A 21,946-nucleotide genomic window follows, 5' to 3' on the forward strand; every position below is an offset into this window, starting at 1 on the left:
AACAACACGCGCTGCCATTGGCCCTCGCGCCAGCCAACCAGCTGATCCTCAGCGCTTCCCGGGGCAACAGGGCGGGGCCGCGGGGCGCTGACATCAGCGCGTTAGGCGGGGAAGTGCACGTGGCGGCGCCCGTGCCCTCAGTGCCCGGCTAGCTCAGTCGGTAGAGCATGGGACTCTTAATCCCAGGGTCGTGGGTTCGAGCCCCACGTTGGGCGCATGATGTTTTTCGTGCCCTTCGCTTTTGACGGGCTTTGCGCGGGAAAACGCCGCGTCCGCCGGCGGAACTCTGAGGAGAATTCACTCCCCGCTCCGGGGGGACGAGAGAAGCTCCTGAAAGAAACGTGCCATGGCGCCCATAACCTGGATAATTTCTGCAGCGGTTGTAACGAACGCTAAATGGGACTGTGAGGTGCTGATCTCCTCTCTCTGGTGACCAGCGACAGGATACAAGGGAACGGAATGAAGCTGCATCAGGGAAGTTTAAACTGGACGTTAGGAAAAGGTTCTTCACTGAGAGGGTGGTCGGTCACTGGAACAGGCTCCTCAGGGGAGCAGCCATGGCACGAAGCCTGGCAGAGTTCATGGAGCGCCTGGACAAGGCTCTTAGCCACATGGTCTAGTTTTAGGTGGTCCTGAGAGGAGCAGGGAGTTGGACTCGGACATCCTTAGGAGTTCCTTCCAACTTGAGATGGTCTATGATTCTGTGAAAAGGGAGATGAGGTGAACGAGTCAAAGCCCCTTCCCCAGACACCTGCTCCCACAGTCACAGCGCTGGCACTGGGCAGACTGGAAGGGGCCGTGCTCGTGAATATTCCAAACTATTCCTTCTCTCAGCAGGACTCAGCTCAGCTGGAGCCGTTTGCAATTGGCTAACGCCAACCTTCAGGAACGGCATCCGGTCCCGAATCGGGAACTTCAGAGGAAAAACCTGCAGTTACAGCAGGGGTTTGTGTCGGTCACTGTCCGTCCTGATAAAACACTGGAGTTCACTGTGAATTTGCCTGCTGTGAGGATCCACGGATCCCTTCCATGCCAGGGAGGGAGGAATGACATTTAGGCTTAAAAAAAAAAATAAGCCAAATCCCTTTCTACATGATACCACACTTCAGGTGTGATCTCTAAGGGCTTTCCAGGGCCAGTCATTCTGAAAAGCAAGGAATGGTCCTTCCTTGCCCCTTCGATGAAATAAGAAGGCTGTTTTCTGTCCTTAATGGGTCATGAGACTCTGGCTTAAACGTGCCAGCAGCACAGGAGTTCGGGTTTTTAGCCATGCAGTGTGAAACAGCAGCTGTCGAAGCCATTCAGGGATGCAGAAATCCCACAGGAGAAGAGAACAGCGGGCAGAACGAAGACGAGGTGGCACAACATGCCGGGCTTGCGAAAGGTCCCAGGGTACACACGCACAGCAGCACAGAAATATCCCCGAAAAAGGAAGGGCTAAGAATATCCTGAATCTCCTCAGCTGCAGCCTGCTGCAGTTCAGGAAAATGACATCATTGCACCACCGCGAACACAGGCTCCGCAGGAGTCCCATCTCCCTGAATATCCTGCCCACTGACAACTGCTTACGGGCATGAGTGATCCCTCCCAGATCTGCGGGACCCGTGCTGATGGCAAAGTCTTTCAGGAGCAAGCCTCAGTAGGCTCTGAGGGAAAGTACAGTCTGAGTCAGGGAACTGCATCCCAATTACTCAAATTAAAATGAAAATGAGCAGCAGAGGCTGGGTCTGAATGTTCTAAACCCAGGCCTAAGGACAGCCCTCTGCGCTTTGCAATGAAATATCGTCTATTTAGCAAGCCAGTATTGGGAACAAGTTAAGAACGAGGATCTAGCAGGCTGGTCTCCAAAAACTGCAGTTTTATCCATTTTGCTTTATTAAGTATAACTGTTGCAATCATATACACTTTCTGAAGTCACTCAAAAACCTACTGATAGAATCACAGAATGGTTTGGGTTGGAAGGGACCTCAAAGATCATCTAGTTCCAACCCCCCTGCCATGGGCAGGGAAACCTTCCACTACGCCAGGTAGTCCAAAGCCTCATCCAACCTGGCCTTGAACACTTCCAGGGATGGGGCATCTACAACTTCTCTGGGCAACCTGTTCCAGTGCCTCACCACCCTCAGAGTGAAAATTTCTTCCTTATATCCAATGTAAATCTCCCCTCTTTCAGTTTAAAGCCATTTCCCCTTGTCCTATCACTACACGCCCTTGTAAAAAGTCCCTCTCCAGCTTTCTTGTAGGCCCCCTTTAAGTACTGGAGGCTGCTGGAAGATCACCCCGGAGCCTTCTCTTCTCCAGGCTGAACAGCCCCAGCTCTCTCATATCCCCAATCCCTACCAAAGACTGCTCCAGACAGGTCAACCTCACGGACTAAGTACTTGATTCCATAGCTCCTCCTTTGTCCAGCCCTGTACGAACCAGACCTCACCCACAGCTTTTCTTGACAGAAGCAGCTGGATCCTTGTCTCCCACCCAGCACGGCAGGCGTCACACCTTGGGAGGACGGCTCTGGAGGGGCAGCGCAGCCAAGCAGCGTAGAGCAGTGTACTGCATGGCAGGGCTCTGCTCGAGTGGACACTCTCGACTTGCACGCAACCATGTGGTCCTCAGTCTCGCTGCTGGGGAGATAAAAAGGGCTTGGTAAGGGGGAACAACTTAGAGTGAAGGTTCCGAACGCTCAAGAAAACAAGGAGAATGCTGGTATTTGAGGACTCTGCTGGGGAATGAACATCCCCAAGGATATTAAACCATTCAAGGATTGTAGACTTACAGAATAAGCAACCCTAAGATGCAAAAGAATGCAAAATACCAGACACAACAGGAATACACGTACCCAGCTACAGTGTTTAATCCATTTTTCCAAGTCCAGGCCCGGCAGAGAGAACACAACACGGTACATTTTGAAGAACCTGTTCCTGCATCACAGCATACCATCCTCATCCTCAGGCTGCTGCAGAAAAGCTCTTGTGTATGGTAACTGCAACCTGTTTGACCTGGAAACCCAGAAAGGGTTTGGACTGGAGGCTCTCACGTCAGTGCAAAGAGGAACTGGCCAGGCCCCATCGTGCTCTGAGGGCTAAGAAATGATCTCTAAAAGACCAACCTCATCTCAGGACTATAAAACAACCAACTAACCTCATCCCAGGACTATAAAACAACCATTATCAACTACTCACAACCACACCTGTTTATCTTTCTATGTTGTCTGCCATACAGCACGTTTGAAGTAGGAAAAGGCAATTTAAAGCAGCACCCATCAGCACCTCTGGAAAGAAACCATCCATGGTGATACCATCAGATCACTGTTACCAACCAGCAAAGTCTCACCTATGACAGACTAGCACTTTAAGCAGCAATTCCTGTTTTTTGTTGTTTGAGTTTTTTTAATTTGAAAACCATTAAGATAAAAAAAGAGTATGTCCCACCATGTGCCAACCAACACTGTATGTTAAGGTAAAACATATGGAATGAAGTGGAATGACAAAACTGTGCAGGAGCTTACTTAAATCCCACCGCATACTGCCCTGTGTTCAGTTTCACTACAAGAACATTTCTTTAAATATATGCTTAACTTCAAGAAACTTGGTTCAGGAACCACAGCAGGCAGTTACCACACAGCACGGGGAAATCAATCACAAAAAGCATGTTTGTGGCAGTAAAAGACTCCACCACCTCCATCATCCCCCAAAATTTTTTATATGTATGCGTATCTCCTCAGATTTGAGATAAACAATTACTCCTCAGAGTCGGATTTAAACCTCAGTAACCAACCAGCAGAGTGACCATTTAGCCAGCAAGCCAAGCTCGGCACGTTGGCGGCAAGGTCAGCGGTACCCAAGTCCAGGGAAAATCCCTCTCCCAAGATGCGACACTGTTGACATGCACTGGCACTGTCTGGAGTGCCCACCAGGAGCCACAGCTCTGCAGGAGAAGTGAACTCACAGCATTATTACGGAAGCATAGTGGGAATCATGACAAACCCAAAACAGCAGCACTGGCAGCAGGACAAAGTGCATGTGCCTGTTTTCCCACAGGAGCCCTCCTTCTCCTACAGTATGTAAAGTTATGGCATTGCTAAGAGCCTACTAATCACTCAACAGTTCCTAAACACAGTGTTAATGGCACTGGAACATAGTGTTGGTGGCACTGGAACAGGTTGCCCAGAGAAGCTGTGGCTGCCCCATCCCTGGAAGTGTTCAAGACCAGGTTGGATGAGGCTTTGAGCAACCTGGCGTAGTGGAGGGTGTCCCTGCCCATGGCAGGGGGGTTGGAACTAGATGATCTTCGAGGTCCCTTCCAACCCAAACCATTCTGTGATTCTATGATTAATAACCAAATGTACTTTTCCTTTTCTCCTTAAGCAATGAACTCCATATTGCATTTTCATTTAACACATATTGCTGTGAGATAATGAAGTTTAATATTTCTGATGGTGGGAAGGACAGCAAAGAAGTGACTTCTGAGGTTGACATTTCAGTAACAGACTCAAGATTTCCTTGCACTCATTATTCTTACGTGGTTTCTTTGAGGAGAGATCCTGGGAGGAGTTGCTACCTCAGAACTATTTGAGAATTAAAGGTAGAAGAGTTCTCTGCTAAAACTCTCAAAACAGGACAGTGTCCAGGGGAAGTACTGCTCCAGCACCTTTGCTAAACAGCCCCAAACCATTTCCTCACATGCAATTCAAGAGTGGAATACTTTAATACAGGATGTGGCAGAAAAGCTTCCATAGATGTTTCCCGTAGTAGACTGTCTTTCATTCTTCTAAGCATATTTAAAATATCTTACAACAAATTCTCTCAATGATGTCTTTTACTGTACAGATAAATAACAAACAACTCAGTAGGCTACAGCTCATGACAGCACAGAATTTCTTTGGAAGAGGACAAAATAGCATAGTAGTTGCCAGAGTTAAGTTTTTAAACTGCAACTGGATGTGGTTTGAAACAGTGTTAGTACCTACCACCATACTCCCCCAAAACATCCACACTGTTCATATTTAATAGTGTTACACACAAATTAATACAAAAAAAAAGAGCCAATGCCTATATGTATCTACTTGAAACAGACAAGGAGAATCCTTGTGTGGCATCGAGGTGCTTATTTCTCAGTAGAAAAAGCCCTCTTCATCAACGGTGGGGGAGCTTTTCCAACATCAAACATCATTTCCAGTGGAGGATTATTAAGACAGCACCAGTCAGGTATGCGGCCTGTCTGGCTGTAATACTCTTTGGACACAGATCGGCTGCCAAGTATGTCCTGAAGTGCTCCAAAAATGGCTCCTGCATTATTGGAAAAAAAAAAAAAAGTTGCGTTAATTTGACGTACTGAATTTCTTTTTCTACTTCTTCCCAACAAGAATCTCCACTATTCTTTTTTAGCTCCGCCCCAAAACTTAAAGGAATGAAAGGATCTAACCACTTTCCTTTTCAGTAGCTCAGCTAGTCCCAAATTGCTTCCATTTGTGTCCTCTGAAAAAGTATCTGACAGCAAAGAATCATCTAGTCTCCGCTGACACAAAACTGGCCTAGCTGACCTGCTGCTGACAACAAAACTTCCTAGAAGTTTTGATTTTAAACACTTCAAACAAACCACTTTGTGTTTAAGGAAATGTCCTCTCCCCAAAAAGGGTGTCACACAATCCCTGTAAGCTCACACAAGCTGTGAGAAGGTTCAGACCACAGCAGCTGACCAGTGCTGCCAGTGAAGAAAAGCACCAGAGAACACGGTGCACACAAATCATTCTTTTTTGCTAATCCTAAAAGAAGACTCAAAAGGTTTTAGAACTAAAATTTGATAAACATTTACAATTCAAAGCATATGGAAATAAAATCTACCTTTACAGTTAAAGTCAGTTCCTCAAACGGACCAGATGGGCTCAGCTTATTAATGGGAAGTTTAGAAAAGCAGGAATTCTTACCAACCTCAGAACCTTCCCTAAAGGAGCTGCTAGCAACAGAAAGCCCTTCCTCGTCCCTAACAGCAGCCAAAATCCTTTGCAGAGTTGCTGTGTTTGCGACTGGCACTTGGGAACAGCACAAGGAGTTCGCAGCCTCCAGCCTCTCCACAGCTCACAGCTCCTCAGTCCATAATTAAACTCGGTTTTTAATAAGCAGATCTTCCTAATCACTTTGCTGGTGCCACCGTATGGCGCTAGCCCTGTACTGCACTTGAGTCAACACCCATCTTCCACACCTGTTTCCAACTGCACATCACCTCTCCAAAGCTCCCACAACCTGCAGTCCTGCCCCCTAAATGGCCCTGAGGGAGCTTTACTCCACAAGACTTCTTCCAGGAGGGCATCACAACTCCACAGAGCTCCAACGCAGCCCAATTTCAATAGTTCACCCAAGTATTACTGGTTTTTATTCACTACAAATCCCACTTGGAAGGTTTGTTTTTCCACTCTGTGCCTTTGCTTTCCAGTTGTTTCCGTTCTTACCTCCCAGCCAGGCCACACAGTTGGGTTTGGCAGGCGGAGTGTGGATTCGGAAGGTTTTAGTAGCAAGCACTTCTTTGTATTTTGGTTTCTCCACCAGGTACCGGATTTCAGCCATGAGCCTGTGAAGGAATCCTGGCAACATGGCAGTGCCACCAATAACTACCAAGTTCTCTGCCAACTGCTTCCTGGTGTCTATGGGACACTAAAGCAAACAGGGATAAAAAAACACAACACTTTGAGCCGCAGTTGCACGAACAAACATTCAAAGGTCCGTCAGAAATTCAGTCACTTCAACCGCTGTTTTCTCATACTTAGCTGAAACATAACCGACATGTTTTTGTCCCCAGGCTTCCCAAGAAAACCAGGCTCAAGGAAGCGCCCAGCTGAGGCTTACGTGAGCACACCATGAGTCCCTGTGACACCCTTCAGCTGCGACAGGTCCAGACAACAGAGGATAAAGGTGCCAGTGATGGTAATTCCCAGGAGTTCTGGGACAGGATGTGCCAGAGAGAGATGAAGCCTCAACCGGTGCTCTCAGAGGGGGTAAACTGTTACCTCTGAGATTGACTCTTGTAGCTCCACACGGGAGAAAGGTGCTACAAAAGTCTCCAGGCTTCTGCTGGATCTTGCCTCAGGCATCAGATAATCCAAGTAGAAGACACAAAGGCACAAGAACGCCGAGCTTTGTCAGCTCCATCCCCCACAAACAGATCTGTGCTATGCCTCTGGAAAAAATTCCACACTGCTGCGGTCCTCTTGTCCAGCGGAACTAACTGGACGCTATTTAACGCTTGTAAATTTAACATTTGTCTTTCCTCTGGCCAAAGAGCGATGCAAAGTAAACTCCTAGAGGTACAGAGGAGAGGGGTCCAGGCACAGATCTTGTTAAACAATTTGTTTTCATAAGGAATTCTAATGGAAATGTTTGTCATGTCATCCAAGTCTATGGCTCTCCAATAAATTATGTCTGAGCAAACTAATTTAAACGGCACCAATAACTATGGGAAGTCAACTTTAATTAACATACATATACCACCATATAATGAAAATTTCCATTTATAGTGGTTTTCTAATAAATTTTTTCCTAAATATAATAAGAAATGAACGGTCTGTATAAGCCAAGAAAATTTTCCATAATATATCTAATATACTGCCTGTAATAGAGACATTCAAATTAATTTTATTCTATCTCAGGTAAACCAGCCACCTGCAAGACTCAAAGTCTAACTTTTAGCAAAAGACCTTGAAAAAAGAAGAAACAGAATACCTGTGCCATTTCAGTTTAAGCAGTGTAATTCCTGTAACACCGACTACTACCTCCTCCTTCGGCATTGCATACCTAGACCCTCACTCCCAGAAAAACACCGGCTGGTTTATTACTTTTGCTGAGGGGTGAGCACTGCGTTTCTCAGAAAACTGTCCCAGACAAGCTGTGGTACACCAAAGAATCAGAGAACAACCAGAGAGCGGACGACACGTGGGGACTTCCCATCCCACAGAAATTCATCGTGTGGCAGAAGCCTAGGAGTCATGCCACGCCATACTTCTGCAACTAATCACAACCTGCAGTCAGAAGGGTGTTACTCTAGAAAGAGTCATTTCTGGAGTAATTAGATCTTTTTTTTCATAAAAGACATGGTTTTGATGGATGGACCACTCGTAGGATAAGGAATTGCTGGATGGTCGCACTCAAAGAGTTGTGGTCAATGGTTCAACGTCCAAGTGGAGGCCAGTGACGAGTGGTGTTCCTCAGGGGTCAGTACTGGGACCAGTGCTATTTAACATCTTTGTTGGTGACATGGACAGTGGGATCGAGTGCACCCTCAGCAAGTTTTCAGATGACACCAAGCTGTGTGGTGTTGTGGACACGTTGGAGGGAAGGGATGCCATCCAGAGGGACCTTGACAGGCTGGAGAGGTGGGCCTGTGAGAACCTCATGAAGTTCAACAAGGCCAAGTGCAAAGTCCTGCACGTGGGTCGGGGCAATCCCAAGCACAAGTACAGGCTGGGCGGAGCATGGATTGAGAGCAGCCCTGAGGAGAAGGACTTGTGGGTGCTGGTGGATGAGAAGCTCAACATGAGCTGGCAATGTGCGCTGGCAGCCCAGAAAGCCAACCGTGTCCTGGGCTGTATCAAAAGCAGCGTGGGCAGCAGGTCCAGCGAGGGAATTCTGCCCCTCTGCTCTGCTCTCATGAGACCCCACCTGGAATACTGTGTTCAGCTCTGGAGTCCCCTACACAAGAAAGACATGGAGCTGCTGGAGCGAGTCCAGAGGAGGGCCACGAAGATGAACCAAGGGCTGGAGCACCTTTCCTATGAGGACAGGCTGAGAGAGTTGGGGCTGTTCAAGCCTGGAGAAGGCTCCAGGGTGATCTTATAGCAGCCTTCCAGTACTTAAAGGGCCTACAGGAAAGCTGGAGAGGGAATTTTTACAAGGGCATGTACTGACAGGACAAGGGGAAACGGATTTGAACTGAAAGAGGGAAGATTTAGATTAGATACAAGGAAGAAATTTTTCACTCAGAGGGTGGTGAGGCACTGGAACAGGTTGCCCAGAGAAGTTGTAGATGCCCCATCCCTGGAAGAGTTCAAGACCAGGTTGGATGAGGCTTTGAGCAACCTGGTGTAGTGGAGGGTTTCCCTGCCCATGGCAGGCGGGTTGGAACTAGATCATCTTTGAGGTCCCTTCCAACCCAAACCATTCTATGATTCTATGATTTATAACAGCAGGGTCTCCAAGGCTGCAAGTATTCAATAAATTGTATTAAATATAAAGATACCTGAATGAGTGAATCCAAGATCAAAGTGGCAACAGATGTCTCTTCATTATCCTGTTCAAACAGTATCTCCACCACGGAGTCTCTGTGGAAAAGACAGGAAATTTATGTTAAAGAGAAGCGACAGGACACAGGGAGATAACACCTGGAACAGCAGGGCTGGCAATGACCACAGACTTCCTGCTGGCAACACATCATCACAACTTCTTCTGTCCTTTAAGAGACATTAAAAGCGTATGCAAGTGTTTTATTAAAATTCAATTTTATGAAAACATATGTGGTTTTAGAGTTGAAAATATATCCTCCTAAAGATAAACACTCTCCTACGGTATTTCTTACCTGATGGGACCAACTACATGGAGAATCTTTTCTCCATCTAAAGGATAGTCCACGTCTGGAGGCGGTGAAGGACGCTAGAGATAAAAACATGCATGTGTTATTTTAGATGCCAGAAAGGCTACATTCAGTTCAAGAGACTAGGATAAGCTGCATCCTCCACCCACCTCAGCACTGCCATCAATGTTGAACTTGGCTGCTTGGATTTTCAGTCCCCGTTGGAGATCACTCACAAAACAAGTGCGAACTTCATAAAAGAAAAGGAAGGGGCAGAAAAGAGACTCTGTTGGATCCTTTCAACACCAATACAGACAATAATTTTGATTACTTTAAAGAAGAACCCACACTTTAGGGCCTTGCTGGTCCAAGATGTTATCAAACAAATGCAAAAATAATAGTCTCCATACTTCAGCAGGGTTCAGACGCTACCTAGACCACGAGTTTAAACGAAGCTGACACCAAAACTATGCTAGGACAGACAAGATTTCTCTCAGACGACCTAGATAAGATTTGAAGACAGAGGGATGTTACTAATCATGCCTTTGGTTACCACAAGGTGCCAGTGGTTGTATTCTGCTGCCAAACACACCACTGCGCATTTTGCACCTTGGCTTCAAATGAGACATTGCTCATTTGTCAGGCAAGCTGTAATCATGCAGTATTTTCCCTGGTGCAACTCCTCAATGCCCCAAGAACTCCAGAGGGTTCTTTTTGATCCAGGCAACGCTGACAGAGCACAATTCCATTTGTATTCCAGTCGACAGTGTTACTATATAGTTAATTTATTTGTATCTTCTTCATCAACGGCTGTCACAAAGAAACAACCCTTCAGTACACAGGCAGCCATAATTTCAACTCTAGCACGTTGTATCTGGTTCCAAAAGACTGCAGAAAACCAGAACTGATCAGAAAATTCTGTTCAAGTCCAGGAAACAGAAAAGCCACTTTCATTCAACAAAGCACCAGCTGCATTTAAGTTATTTTGTATTTGACTGATTGTCAAATACATTTGACTGATTTGTATTTTGACTGATGGTCAGATTTAGATTAGATCTAAGGAAGAAATTTTTCACTCAGAGGGTGGTGAGGCACTGGAACAGGTTGCCCAGAGAAGCTGTGGCTGCCCCATCCCTGGAAGTGTTCAAGGCCAGGTTGGATGAGGTTTTGAGCAACCTGGCGTAGTGGAGGGTTTCCCTGCCCATGGCAGGGGGGTTGGAACTAGATGATCTTTGAGGTCCCTTCCAACCCAAACCATTCTATGATTCTATGATTTCTTCCTAATTTGGCCCAAGAGATATACACTCATTGCTATTTTCTACAATTATGTATATTTTTAAATGTGTTGCACACAAAACCTTACATAGGCATTCATCCAAGTTCTGCCCAAAGATAAGACTCTACTTTTTTCTGGTGTAAATGTAGTCCTTGACTCATCTTGCCTACCTGATCAACACACCCAAATGTCTTTTACACATGCTTCGTTTTTTTGCAAAACTGACTTTAAGGGAAATCAAACCTTCCTAGTTAATTTACAAACAAAATTAACTTAAAATATTCTTATGTCATGATGTTAAGGCTGCTTGAATGCTGCATTTGCAACCAAAACATACCTATTGTAACAGGCTTTGAATGTTAGATCTGCTAACTCTGAGTCTTAGGTACCTTGCACTTGGCCTTGTTGAACTTCATGAAGTTCTCACAGGCCCACCTCTCCAGCCTGTCAAGGTCCCTCTGGATGGCGTCCCTTCCCTCCTACATCTTAATGACACATAGGCTAAACTTGAAAGAGGAATTCAACATGGTTCTGGTTTTGCTTTCAAAGAGGAAAAACATTGCAAATACTTCCAGTAGGTAAGAAATACGATAAACAGAGAGGATAAAATAAATGCCTAAATGTAAAGTATTGCACACTTGTTGTTATCATACTCTACTGCACAATTTAATAAACTAGACTTTCACGAAGCAGAAAATTTTACCTTTTATATCCTCTACTATGTCTTCCGGAACTGAGCCTGAAATAGAAAAAAAATTACTTAGAACAAAAGAATTTAGGAATTTGAATTTGAATTACATTTAGTACATGTAAGTTACTAAGTTTGAATTACATTTAGTACATGAAAGTTTCACTTTGACAGCAGCTTTTAAAGATTTCTAAGGAAGAAAGAATACTAAGAACAGAAATAAAGGGTTTGTCTTCTCTCAAAACAGACTGAAAAAATACTGCAGAACTTTTATCTCAGCCTTCATTCAAACCTGCTGTTATGAGTGGCTTAACGTAAAAATGATGTATCTGTTAAATACAGAGAAAGAAATCCTGAAAGTAGATCCCATAAGATGCAGTGAATACCAAACTCATTTTATTCACTGCTAGTGTCAATCCACTTTCCCCAGTGCAAGTTGACAGCGTATGTCCCATCAAACAGACCTTACCCATCACAGATGGAAGGCTTTGTCCTTTGGCTAATCCTGTATCAACTGTGCACTGCTCCAACAGCTGATATTCCAGCTCCCTAAAACGTTGCACATGAAGTTAGTCAAAGGCAGCTGTTAACTCAGGCTGATTCTCTACATTATGCTTACAGGGACGGTATTTATTTGCTTCAGCTACATTCTTCTAAACATAAACTGAAGCACATCTGATTTCCACAGCTTTTACTGCATCGACAAAAGCCAGACAGTGGTCACTTTAAAATTCGGCTGCCAGCACAGCAACAGTTCTGATTTCAGTCCCGTTCGGCAGGAATATTTGCTCGTTAGTCAAAGATGAACCTTCACAAACAAACCATCGGTCACCTGCAACATGTAGCTGTGAACTTACTTGTGAATAGCCTTTCCACCCAGAGGAAGAGAACCCCAGCAGCTCAGAATTGGGATTCCCTCATATATCTACGTGAAGGTCAGGAAATTCTCCTTTTTTGTTAAGAGTTTTCAGTCTGCTGGAACGAAATGTTTTTTCCCTTCACCGACGTCTTGCAGTAGCTATCGGAAACACTTTCTAACTGCTTTTCTCCAAAACTAATTTCTAGTACATAAACGCTGGAGTTACGAACCGCTTGAGAGTCACAAACCCCCCTCCCCAGTTTCCAGGGGAACACAGATTCAGCACGTCAGCCATGAAGAGATCCCCCAAGTCACGGTGTCTTATAGCCGAAAGCTGGACTCGCCAATCTGTTCTTACTACTTTTTATTACATTTAAAGCCCATAAAAATATAATCTGGTCATGACAGTCTTAACTGCCAAAAATTTTGTTTCTATATTCTTAAAGGATACAGGTAGCACCAAGCTTTCTGCATATCCACAGTCCAGCACCATGGCAGAATTGATCCCAAGTGTCAGGAGAGACATCAGATGACTTGGAGCAAACAGAACAGAAGGTACCTACATGGAAACCAAGGGTACAATTCACAAAAGAAGGAAAAGAAACCAACATGCAAAGCATTGATGCTTTTCCCAAATGTCGTATTAAAAGCAAACCCCAAAAAAGTGTGTCTTGAGGTATCCATTTTTAGTTTAGTTTTTAAGTTAGTGTAGGAACAAACAAAATACGACAGGATTCTAAATTCTATGTTTATCTTACTTGTGGTACCTACCAGTTACTTCAGTAATAATGAAGCTTGGAATGGGCTTGTAAGGAAATCAAGTGTTAACTGCAGAACTCACATTAGGTCAGAGATCAGGTTTCTTATTGTCACCAAAAAGAAATCAAAGAAACCAAAATCAAAATCAAAGAAGCTAAACCACAGCTCTTTGAAGTGTTATATCACGACTTGAAGACGCCAGCAAAGGTGCCAGACAACCCACAGGAGTGTGCCACATGACAACATGCTGCTGCCCACAACCTCACAGCAGAGGCTGTTTAAAACTCTCTCCAAAAAGCAATGCGGAAATTCAAGTCAGAATTACATGGGAGTTACTTCCTTCTCCCAGAATTCCGCAGATCAAGTTTCCTAGATAGTAACAGTTCCTTTAATGAATATCACACCGTAAAGTGTGAATTAAATGAGCTCCTTCACTAAATCCTGCATTTAAGGGCAACATTTCTGATATTTAGCCCAGGGATACAAGTTATAACATGGATGCTGTACTAACACATCACTCTTACTCTTCAGACCAAACGGAAGCATCAGCCAGAAAGATTTAACCTCACACCAGCATCAACTTCTTAACAAGCTGCAAAGTCTCTCCATCCAAATATGACTGGCCAAGTCATGAGTCACTTTGGACAACCACATTTGCATGGGAGTGCTTTATGTGAGACTTTGTTTTTTCTGTAAGGGGATTAGGGGGAAAAAAAAAAAAAGACTCAAATCTTTCAGCAATTTCAAGTCATCAGAAAATTTTATCAATAGTAGAAAAGAACTATGCGGAAGTTTTAAGATTAGTTAGTAAACAGCATTGTGGAAGCACAGTGAAGAAGTACTGCAGACCAACTAGTTCCACCACTTTTTAGAGAAGAGCCTTAATCTTTGTTCTACCTGAATTGAAAAACTATGGATTCACCCTCTAAAACATTTTCCGTTACAACTAAGCAAGAATCAGGTTCAGACTTTTCTTCAAAAAGGCTGATTAAGCAGAAGAGATAATAAATTTCAGGTAAGCTCTTATCTAAATGAGCACAGCCAGGGGTCAGATCACGTGCTAGGCAAAGCTACTGATGCTGGTAGAAGTCGTGAGACTTGCTGACAGAGCACTAAAAAGTGTTTAAATACAAACTCTGGCTTCAGGCAGTGCTCAGTGGGGATTATTGAATCCATCTGGAAGAGCATGGTCTGAGCTGTTCTTTTCCTACAAGCCAGAGAAACCTTTTAGATTCTTGTTAATGGCTCCTGTTTTGTGGCCTCATGAGGAGGCAGAATGAAACAGGGAATCTCCAACCTCTACTTCCCCAGACCACCACCAGCTTTTTTTCATCTCCACTATGCCTCTCACTCTTCTGGCATAAATTCCATTTCTTTGTCCACATTTCGTCGCGATCCCAAGTGAAATTTCTCCCAGCAAGTGCTGCACTGAGCACCATCACCAGCTGTGCAGAACACGAACCTCAAAGTGCTTGAAAAGGACTCTGGTGAGCGTGTCTCTGAAGTGTGACGGGCACAGGACAGATTCTATGATGACAACACGGCGGTCTCTGGGATTCACCAGCAGGTGTCTGAAAAAGGCAAAGTGTGCAAAACAAAACTGGTAAGTTTAAGCATGTATTATGAGACTACCTCATTTTCATATTACATTCTCCTCAAAAATCCTAATAATTTGCATTTAGATTGCATTTTCTACAGCAGATCCCAAAGTCGTCTTCTTCAAATTAAAAAAAAAAAAAAAAAAATCGAAAAGAAAGTTAGGAAACTGAGAAAACAAGTTATAGAGCTCTCTGCCAGCAGCCTGTAGTTCTGAACATCTGTTACACATTTCTAAACTAATGTAAAGAAATGTAAAAACAAGAATGCAGAATAGCCATTAACAGCTCGTCCAGTGTCACCCAGTGTGTCCCTAAAAGGGAAAGAACGGCAATATGGATGTCCTGATTGCAGTGGAAAAGGGTGCAACTGTCCTGATTTCACAGAATCATAAAGGATAGGGGGAAAAAAAAACAAAAACCATGAAAAACTCACACTGAAACAGCTGAGGCCCAGAAATTACGTGTTTGTTTCCCCCTTGTCAAACAATGATTTTTACTGTGTAAAAATAAGGATTGGAAGTAAAGAGAAAATTGCTAAGTCCAACTTCACTATTCACTAATAGTACTAAAAACAGAAGCCAAAGATGTATTCCTTGGCTAAAATATTCCACGTTAAGATTCCTCCTTTCAGCCCGTTGTCACGTAGAGACGAGTCCTGCACCAACACAAGACGAGGTTCAGGCTCACCAGGATAGTGTAACTCCTCACGCGACGACTTTTCCCTCCACGAGTGCCACAGCCCAAAGGCAACTTATCAAAGACTTTTTATTTCTGGAGAGCAGCTGGTGCTGCAGCACACTAACTCTTCGTAATACAGCCTGAAACTCAGCACCGCTGAGTTTCTCCAGCAAGAGCACAGCCAGGCAGCCACCTGCAAAACCTTGTCCCTGTTTCCTTGCTCTGCCAGGGAGCAGCCTCCAGACGCACATGGAACACCTCCCGACGCGCTCCAAAAAGCGCTGTGGAAGGCTGAACAGCTCACATCCACATGCCTCTTACCTGAAATACAGCATGTGGATAAATTCTTTCAGGTACGAGTAAAGTTCTTCTGTATTAATATTGTACTGAACAACTTTGACAGGCTGTAAAGTAAAAACATCCAGTCAGCTTAAGTAATAGGCAGTGATTATATATAAAGAAACATATATATGATAATAAATGATATCTGAACATATATAACTTGACATATATAAAGAAATACCCACTCTTGCCTGATTTGCTCTATGTCCTTAACAATGCATCTCGTAAACTCACCCTAGAACTAAACTCCATCATTTATTCAAGTTAATTTTTCATACTGGTAACTTATCTCAACACTAGTTGTCCAAAGCTGCCATCCTCTACCAGGAAAAAAAAAAAAGCACAGCCAGGCAAAGAAATTTCTCAATAAATGCCCCAAACACCAGCTGATGGGTGACAAGCACCAATTAACAGCAGCACTGGTATCACACTGACTTGCACCTAGTCCCAATCTTTCAACAGCAGCAGCTGGAAGAGAATGAGAAATGGCTTATGATGAACAGAAAATACATCTGCAAATCCTCTGTCTGCCGTAACGCACCAAACCTTGTAAAGCTGAAACACTTCAGGCAAAACAGCTCACCTTTGCGCCGTCAGGTTTCTTTATTTCGCTGGGAATAATGCATCTGGGTCCTGTTTCTCCTGCAAAACCGCACCTAAAAGGAAACGTTGAGAAATATTTAGCATACCAGGCCTAGGCATTATCAGGGAGTCATTAATTAGGGATATTTCTGCGACTGCGAAGAGGTGGTTTGCATACAGCTTTTTTATCTGGCCATTCGGAATGAGAAAGAATCATAGAATCATGGAATGGTTTGGGTTGGAAGGGACCTCAAAGATCATCCAGTTTCAACCTCCCTGCCATGGGCAGGGAAACCCTCCACTACGCCAGGTTGCCCAAAGCCTCATCCAACCTGGCCTTGAACACTTCCAGGGATGGGGCAGCCTCAACTTCTCTGGGCAACCTGTTCCAGTGCATCACTACCCTCAGAGTGAAGAATTTCTTCCTTATGTCCAATCTAAATCTGCCCTCTTCCAGTTTAAAGCCATTGCCCCTTGTCCTGTCAGAGGTTGTGTATCTTTTTAGTGACTCTCTCTCAGCTGCACTTAACAAGTTTCCTTCACTTCTGTAAGCGCTGCAGTGCTCACCTCCGACGTGCCTCCTGCTTTCCACTGAGCAGTTTTCTGTCTACAATCACCCACCTGTAACCCTCCTCACTGCCTATTAAATTTCCACAGAAATACCCTCCTGTGCTCTCCACACAGTGCCACAGTTTCCAGTCTCAATGCACACAGGCAAATTAAACCATCACGTTCCCTTTAAATCCTCATTTTCTGTAACATTTATTTGGAAAAAACGAAAGACAAAGACATGGTGGTCACAATCATGCAGGTCCTGTGGCCTGTTTCGCTGCTGACCAGCAACGTTCAACTGACACTTTTTTCCAATTTCCAGCTTTTTTAATGCTTTGAAACGCCTTTCCTTTACAAACATCCTGGGTGATTTAAGGCACTACTGCCTCTAGGTGATTGGTTACCACTCCAGGACTCCCAACAAAACACAAGGGCTCTGCGTCCCACTTAAATGGAATGGGATAAAAATAACAGGAACCCCAAAACAAAGCGACTGCACCTTAAAAGACACAAGAACCACAGACTGAAGAGGAAATTCAGATTTAATTTTAAGAAACTCAGTACTTGACGTTTCTTTCACCACTGCACCCTCATGAAGCACAAACACCAGAAGAAAACTGTGGTAGAAAACACGAATAGGAAACTATAAAGCTGCTGGACTTCCAGCACTTTTAACACAAAAGGTCAATTAATACTTTATTTTGGTGTTTGGTCAACACGTTTCTTCAGATCATTCCAGAAAAACTCTAAAAATAGACAGGATTTGGAATTTAATTTTTGTGTTTGGCCTCCCAAAAAGACAGACTTGTGCTTATGGACAATTGTCCTTGCCTGGGAACTTTTGAATTTCTGGTTAATTTCAGTCTCACTTGGAAAAGGGTGGTTATCTCTCCTAGAATTATGTCGTCACCTCTTCTACAGAAACGTAGGCTGGAAACAGACCCTAGAACCACACCACTCAGGGGAAATACTTTTGCATGAAAGCATTTCATTAAACAAATAACAGCCATGGGATAAAACCTGACAAGCTCCCCAAATGTGGGAACAGCTGGCAATCGGCAACACGGCAGGACCTCACTAGCTAATTGTGGAATCGTTCGTTTCCGTCCACAAAGGCTTTGTTGAACCCTTTCCATAGAATCACAGAATCCTGGAATGGTTTGGGTTGGAAGAGACCTCAAAGATCATCCAGTTCCACCCATCCTGCCATCCATGACCACTCTGCTGTGATCTCCAGGTGACAAAGACTGCGTGCTGGTCTGCAATTACACAGTCACTTGAAAAAAAAAAAAAAAAGCAAGTCCAACTTAATAGAAAACCAAGTTTGGACAAGAAATTTTTCACTCAGAGGGTGGTGAGGCACTGTAACAAGTTGCCCAGAGGAGTTGTGGCTGTCTCATCCCTGGAAGTGTTCAAGGCCAGGTTGGATGAGGCTTTGAGCAACCTGATGTAGTGGAGGGTGCCCCTGCCCAGAGCAAGGGGGCTGGAACTGGATGATCTTTGAGGCCTCTTCCAACCCAAACCATTCTGTGACTCTACGATTCTAAGCGACCCAATTCCTGCGGCTCCTGCCCCTTTGGACAAACACGGACATCCTCAGGGCTCCGAGCAGGCAAACACACCCACGCAGATAGGGGTCCAAGTTATTACGAGTGCCACATATCGATGAAACGCTTTTGCTGCGAGGTAATTATTTCTCCTGAGAGCCGGCCGCCTCTCCAAACGGGCCCCCGCACCCCCGGGCGCACTCCCAGAGCATCTGAACCCCGGACACGGGGCCGGAGTGCTTCAAATCCCCTTTTCCCGAGGGCCGCGCGCCCCCGGGACAGGAACGCGGGGGGAGGTGGGGGTTTCGAACGCAACGGGGTATCTTGACACGGGGCCCACGACCCAAGTCACGACATACTGCGCGCTTCTGCTTCCGGCTCGAGTTACGCCCTTCCGTTACCTAAACCACCACATTAAAAAATCAGGCGGTTGCCGCCAGCTTTGCACCGCGCAGATCACCACAGAAAAGGGGGTGCGGAGGGAAAAAAAAAAAAAAAACCAACACACGATTATTTATCCCGACAGCAGGCCCGCCCCGCAGCCGCGACACTGGCTCCACGGAGAAACGTGTCGCGACAGAAAGGGGCCGGGCGGGGCGGGGAGCGCGGCGCCACTCACTTGGTGAAGGCCTCGCCCAGGTCTATCACCACGGCGGTCTTCTCGCCGCCGCTGCCCAGGCCCTCGTAGAGCGGCATGGCGGCCTCCCTACCCCTCAACTGGCGGCGCGGCGGAGCGGAGCGGGGCCTTTCTCCGTCGCGGCGCGATGGGGCCTTCCTCCTCCCCGGCGCGCCGGGCTGCCCGCGGCGTCTGCCCGCACCACCGCCGCTCCCGCTCCGCGCCCCGCCGCCTCCCGCCCTGCGGTGCTTCGCGGCCGTCCCTCAGCTCCGCCCCGGCGGCGGGCAGCGCCTCTGCGAGGAGGAAGGGCCGGATGAGGCCGCTGAGGCGCAGCCAGGCGATCCGGCGCGAAGGGCGCGCCGGGTGTGAGGGCGGCCGCGCTCCTGTGAGGAGTAAAATGGCGGCGGCGCCGGCAGCGCGGCAAACGTGCCGTTGCGCTGAAGCGGCCGTGCCGTAGCGATGCGTTAGTTTGTAGCGCACAGCGCCGTCGGTGGGGCATTGCCTGTCTGTGCGTCAGAGCGCCTCTCGTGTCCCTTCCCAAATCCTTCATGAAGGATTAAACCCTCTGTGGGCCCTGCGGTGTGTGCTCGGGCTGCTGCCACTTTTTATCTGAGGTGCATTTAGTAGGAGCGCCATTTAATAGGAGGTTAAATGCGTAGGCAGCCCGAAGGATACGGTACGGCACCCCGAGGTGCAGTATCCTTCCTCTCAAACAGAAATAAAATCAGAATCATAGGACCATGGAATGGTTCGGGTTGGAAGGGACCTCAAAGATCATCTAGTTCCAACCCCCCTGCCATGGGCAGGGAAACCCTCCACTACACCAGGTTGCTCAAAGCCTCATCCAACCTGGCCTTGAACACTTCCAGGGATGGGGCATCTACAACTTCTCTGGGCAACCTGTTACAGTGCCTCACTGCCCTCTGAGTGAAGAATTTCTTCCTTATATCTAATCTAAATCTCCCCTCTTTCAGTTTAAATCCATTGCCCCTTGTCCTAGCACTACACACCCTTGTAAAAAGTCCCTCTCCAGCTTTCCTGTAGCCCCTTTAGGTACTGGAAGGCTGCAATAAGATCACCCCGGAGCCTTCTCTTCTCCAGGCTGAACAGTCCCAGCTCTCAGCCTGTAATGAAGAGCAATGAAGTACATCTGGACAGGAGGACAAGGGCTCTGATGAAGCAAGAGGATTTCAAGGTAGACAGTCATCACACCGGTGTGCTCTGATGCCGCACAACCCAAACCACGCCGTGGCAGTTTGTAGACGCTACGCTTTTCATGCAGTTGGTGGCAGAGCTGTTTGTCCCACATCCACACATTCTATTTGAGCTCTGTGAAGGTGGAGGTGTGTGGGAGAGTTGGACGATGAGTGGGAGCAATGCGAGACACCAAAAGCTGTCGCTGCCACCATCTGCTCTGTCAGCTGAGCAAACCTCTGTGTTAGCCATTGATGGACTAGCAGCTCTGCTGCGTAACTGCTTTCTTTTCCTCCTGTCACAGCCTTGTCGCCCTCTCTCTTCCCTTCTGGTCTCCTTAAAGTCACCTGGGTCACAAAGTGGGGTCGAGAGTGTAGAGTTGAGGAGAGAAGGTCCATGTGGACCAGAAAGCCAACTGTGTCCTGGGCTGCATCAAAAGAAGCATGGCCAGCAGGTCGAGAGAGGTGATTTTGCCCCTCTACTCAGCTCTTGTGAGACCCCACCTGGAATACTGTGTTCAGCTCTGGAGTCCCCAGCACAAGAAGGACATGGAGCTGCTGGAGTGGGTCCAGAGGAGGGCCACGAAGATGATCCAAGGGCTGGAGCACCTCTGCTATGAAGACAGGCTGAGAGAATTGGGGTTGTTCAGCCTGGAGAAGAGAAGGCTCCGGGGTGATCTTATAGCAGCTTTCCAGTACTTAAAGGGGACCTACAGGAAAGCTGGAGAGGGACTTTTTACAAGGACGTGTAGTGATAGGACAAGGGGCAATGGATTTAAACTGAAAGAGGGAAGATTTAGATTGGGTATAAGGAAGAAATTCTTCACTCAGAGGGCAGTGAGGCACTGGAACAGGTTGCCCAGAGAAGTCGTAGATGCCCCATGCCTGGCAGTGTTCAAGGCCAGGCTGGATGAGGCTTTGAGCAGCCTGGTGTAGTGGAGGGTTTCCCTGCCCATGGCAGGGGGGTTGGAACTGGATGATCTTTGAGGTCCCTTCCAACCCAAACCATTCTGTGATTCTATGATTCTATGTGTGTGCAGAGCAGGAGTGCAGACTGGATGAGCTGAAGCAGACGGGGCATCCTGGAAGGGCTCTGGGGGAAACGCGAGGAACTCAGCAGCACAGAGGGAATGCAGGAAAGGTGTGAAGAAGGGGAATTCTGCCCTGAGGAATGCAGGGGAGGCTCCTTGCAAAGCCCTTACATCCCTCACAAAGCCCTTATTTGTCTCCTTCAGATACTACCCCACGGCTCAATACGAGCCCACACGCTCTTCGTACGACCCATTGCCAGCTTCTCATCCTGCCAGCTGCTTCTTGGAGAGGAAAACTGTGGAGCAAGAACAAGGCTGTAGTGCTGTTGTGAGATGCAGAAGCAGTGACCGGACTGGCACACAACCAGTGGGTTCTCGAGGAGAAGGGATCATTGCTGAGGCAGCAGCGGAGGATGCCGACGTGTGAAAAAAATAAACAAAAAAAAGCCTGTTGCAATTAAACACTCCAACACGGAGTTCAAATTGCCTTATGATCTTGTGTAGTTTTATGTTTATAATGTTTTTTTGAATTATTTTTTTATGGTTAGCATTTTATGCCCTTCCAGAATATGGAAAAGCAGCTGAACTTGAAAGCATATGAAAACAACGATGCCCAAAAATATGTTTAAATGGCATTCTCACAACAGAGCTTCAACTCTGCCATGTTTGA

General features: G+C 46.2%; 1 protein-coding gene and 1 non-coding gene across 2 annotated transcripts; one reads left to right on the plus strand and one right to left on the minus strand.

The window, feature by feature from the left end:
- Positions 1-142: 142 nt before the first annotated feature.
- TRNAK-CUU (transfer RNA lysine (anticodon CUU)) lies at positions 143-215 on the plus strand. The gene has a single exon. It is a non-coding gene; the product is annotated as a tRNA-Lys (tRNA).
- A 4,582-nt stretch (positions 216-4,797) lies between these two features.
- Positions 4,798-19,169, minus strand: ACTR10 (actin related protein 10). Its single transcript, XM_086613011.1, has 13 exons — positions 19,056-19,169; positions 16,339-16,411; positions 15,735-15,817; positions 14,600-14,708; positions 12,830-12,937; positions 12,377-12,444; positions 11,989-12,068; positions 11,535-11,570; positions 9,726-9,805; positions 9,562-9,635; positions 9,226-9,307; positions 6,446-6,647; positions 4,798-5,285 (listed from the first exon to the last, which is right to left on the minus strand). Exons 1-13 carry the CDS (start codon positions 19,130-19,132, stop codon positions 5,104-5,106), a joined length of 1,254 nt encoding a protein of 417 aa, XP_086469137.1. The 5' UTR covers positions 19,133-19,169; the 3' UTR covers positions 4,798-5,103.
- Between the last annotated feature and the right edge of the window lie 2,777 nt (positions 19,170-21,946).

The sequence above is a fragment of the Tauraco erythrolophus genome, chromosome 6 (genome assembly GCF_009769465.1).
Source record: "Tauraco erythrolophus isolate bTauEry1 chromosome 6, bTauEry1.pri, whole genome shotgun sequence".
NCBI lineage: Eukaryota > Metazoa > Chordata > Aves > Musophagiformes > Musophagidae > Tauraco > Tauraco erythrolophus.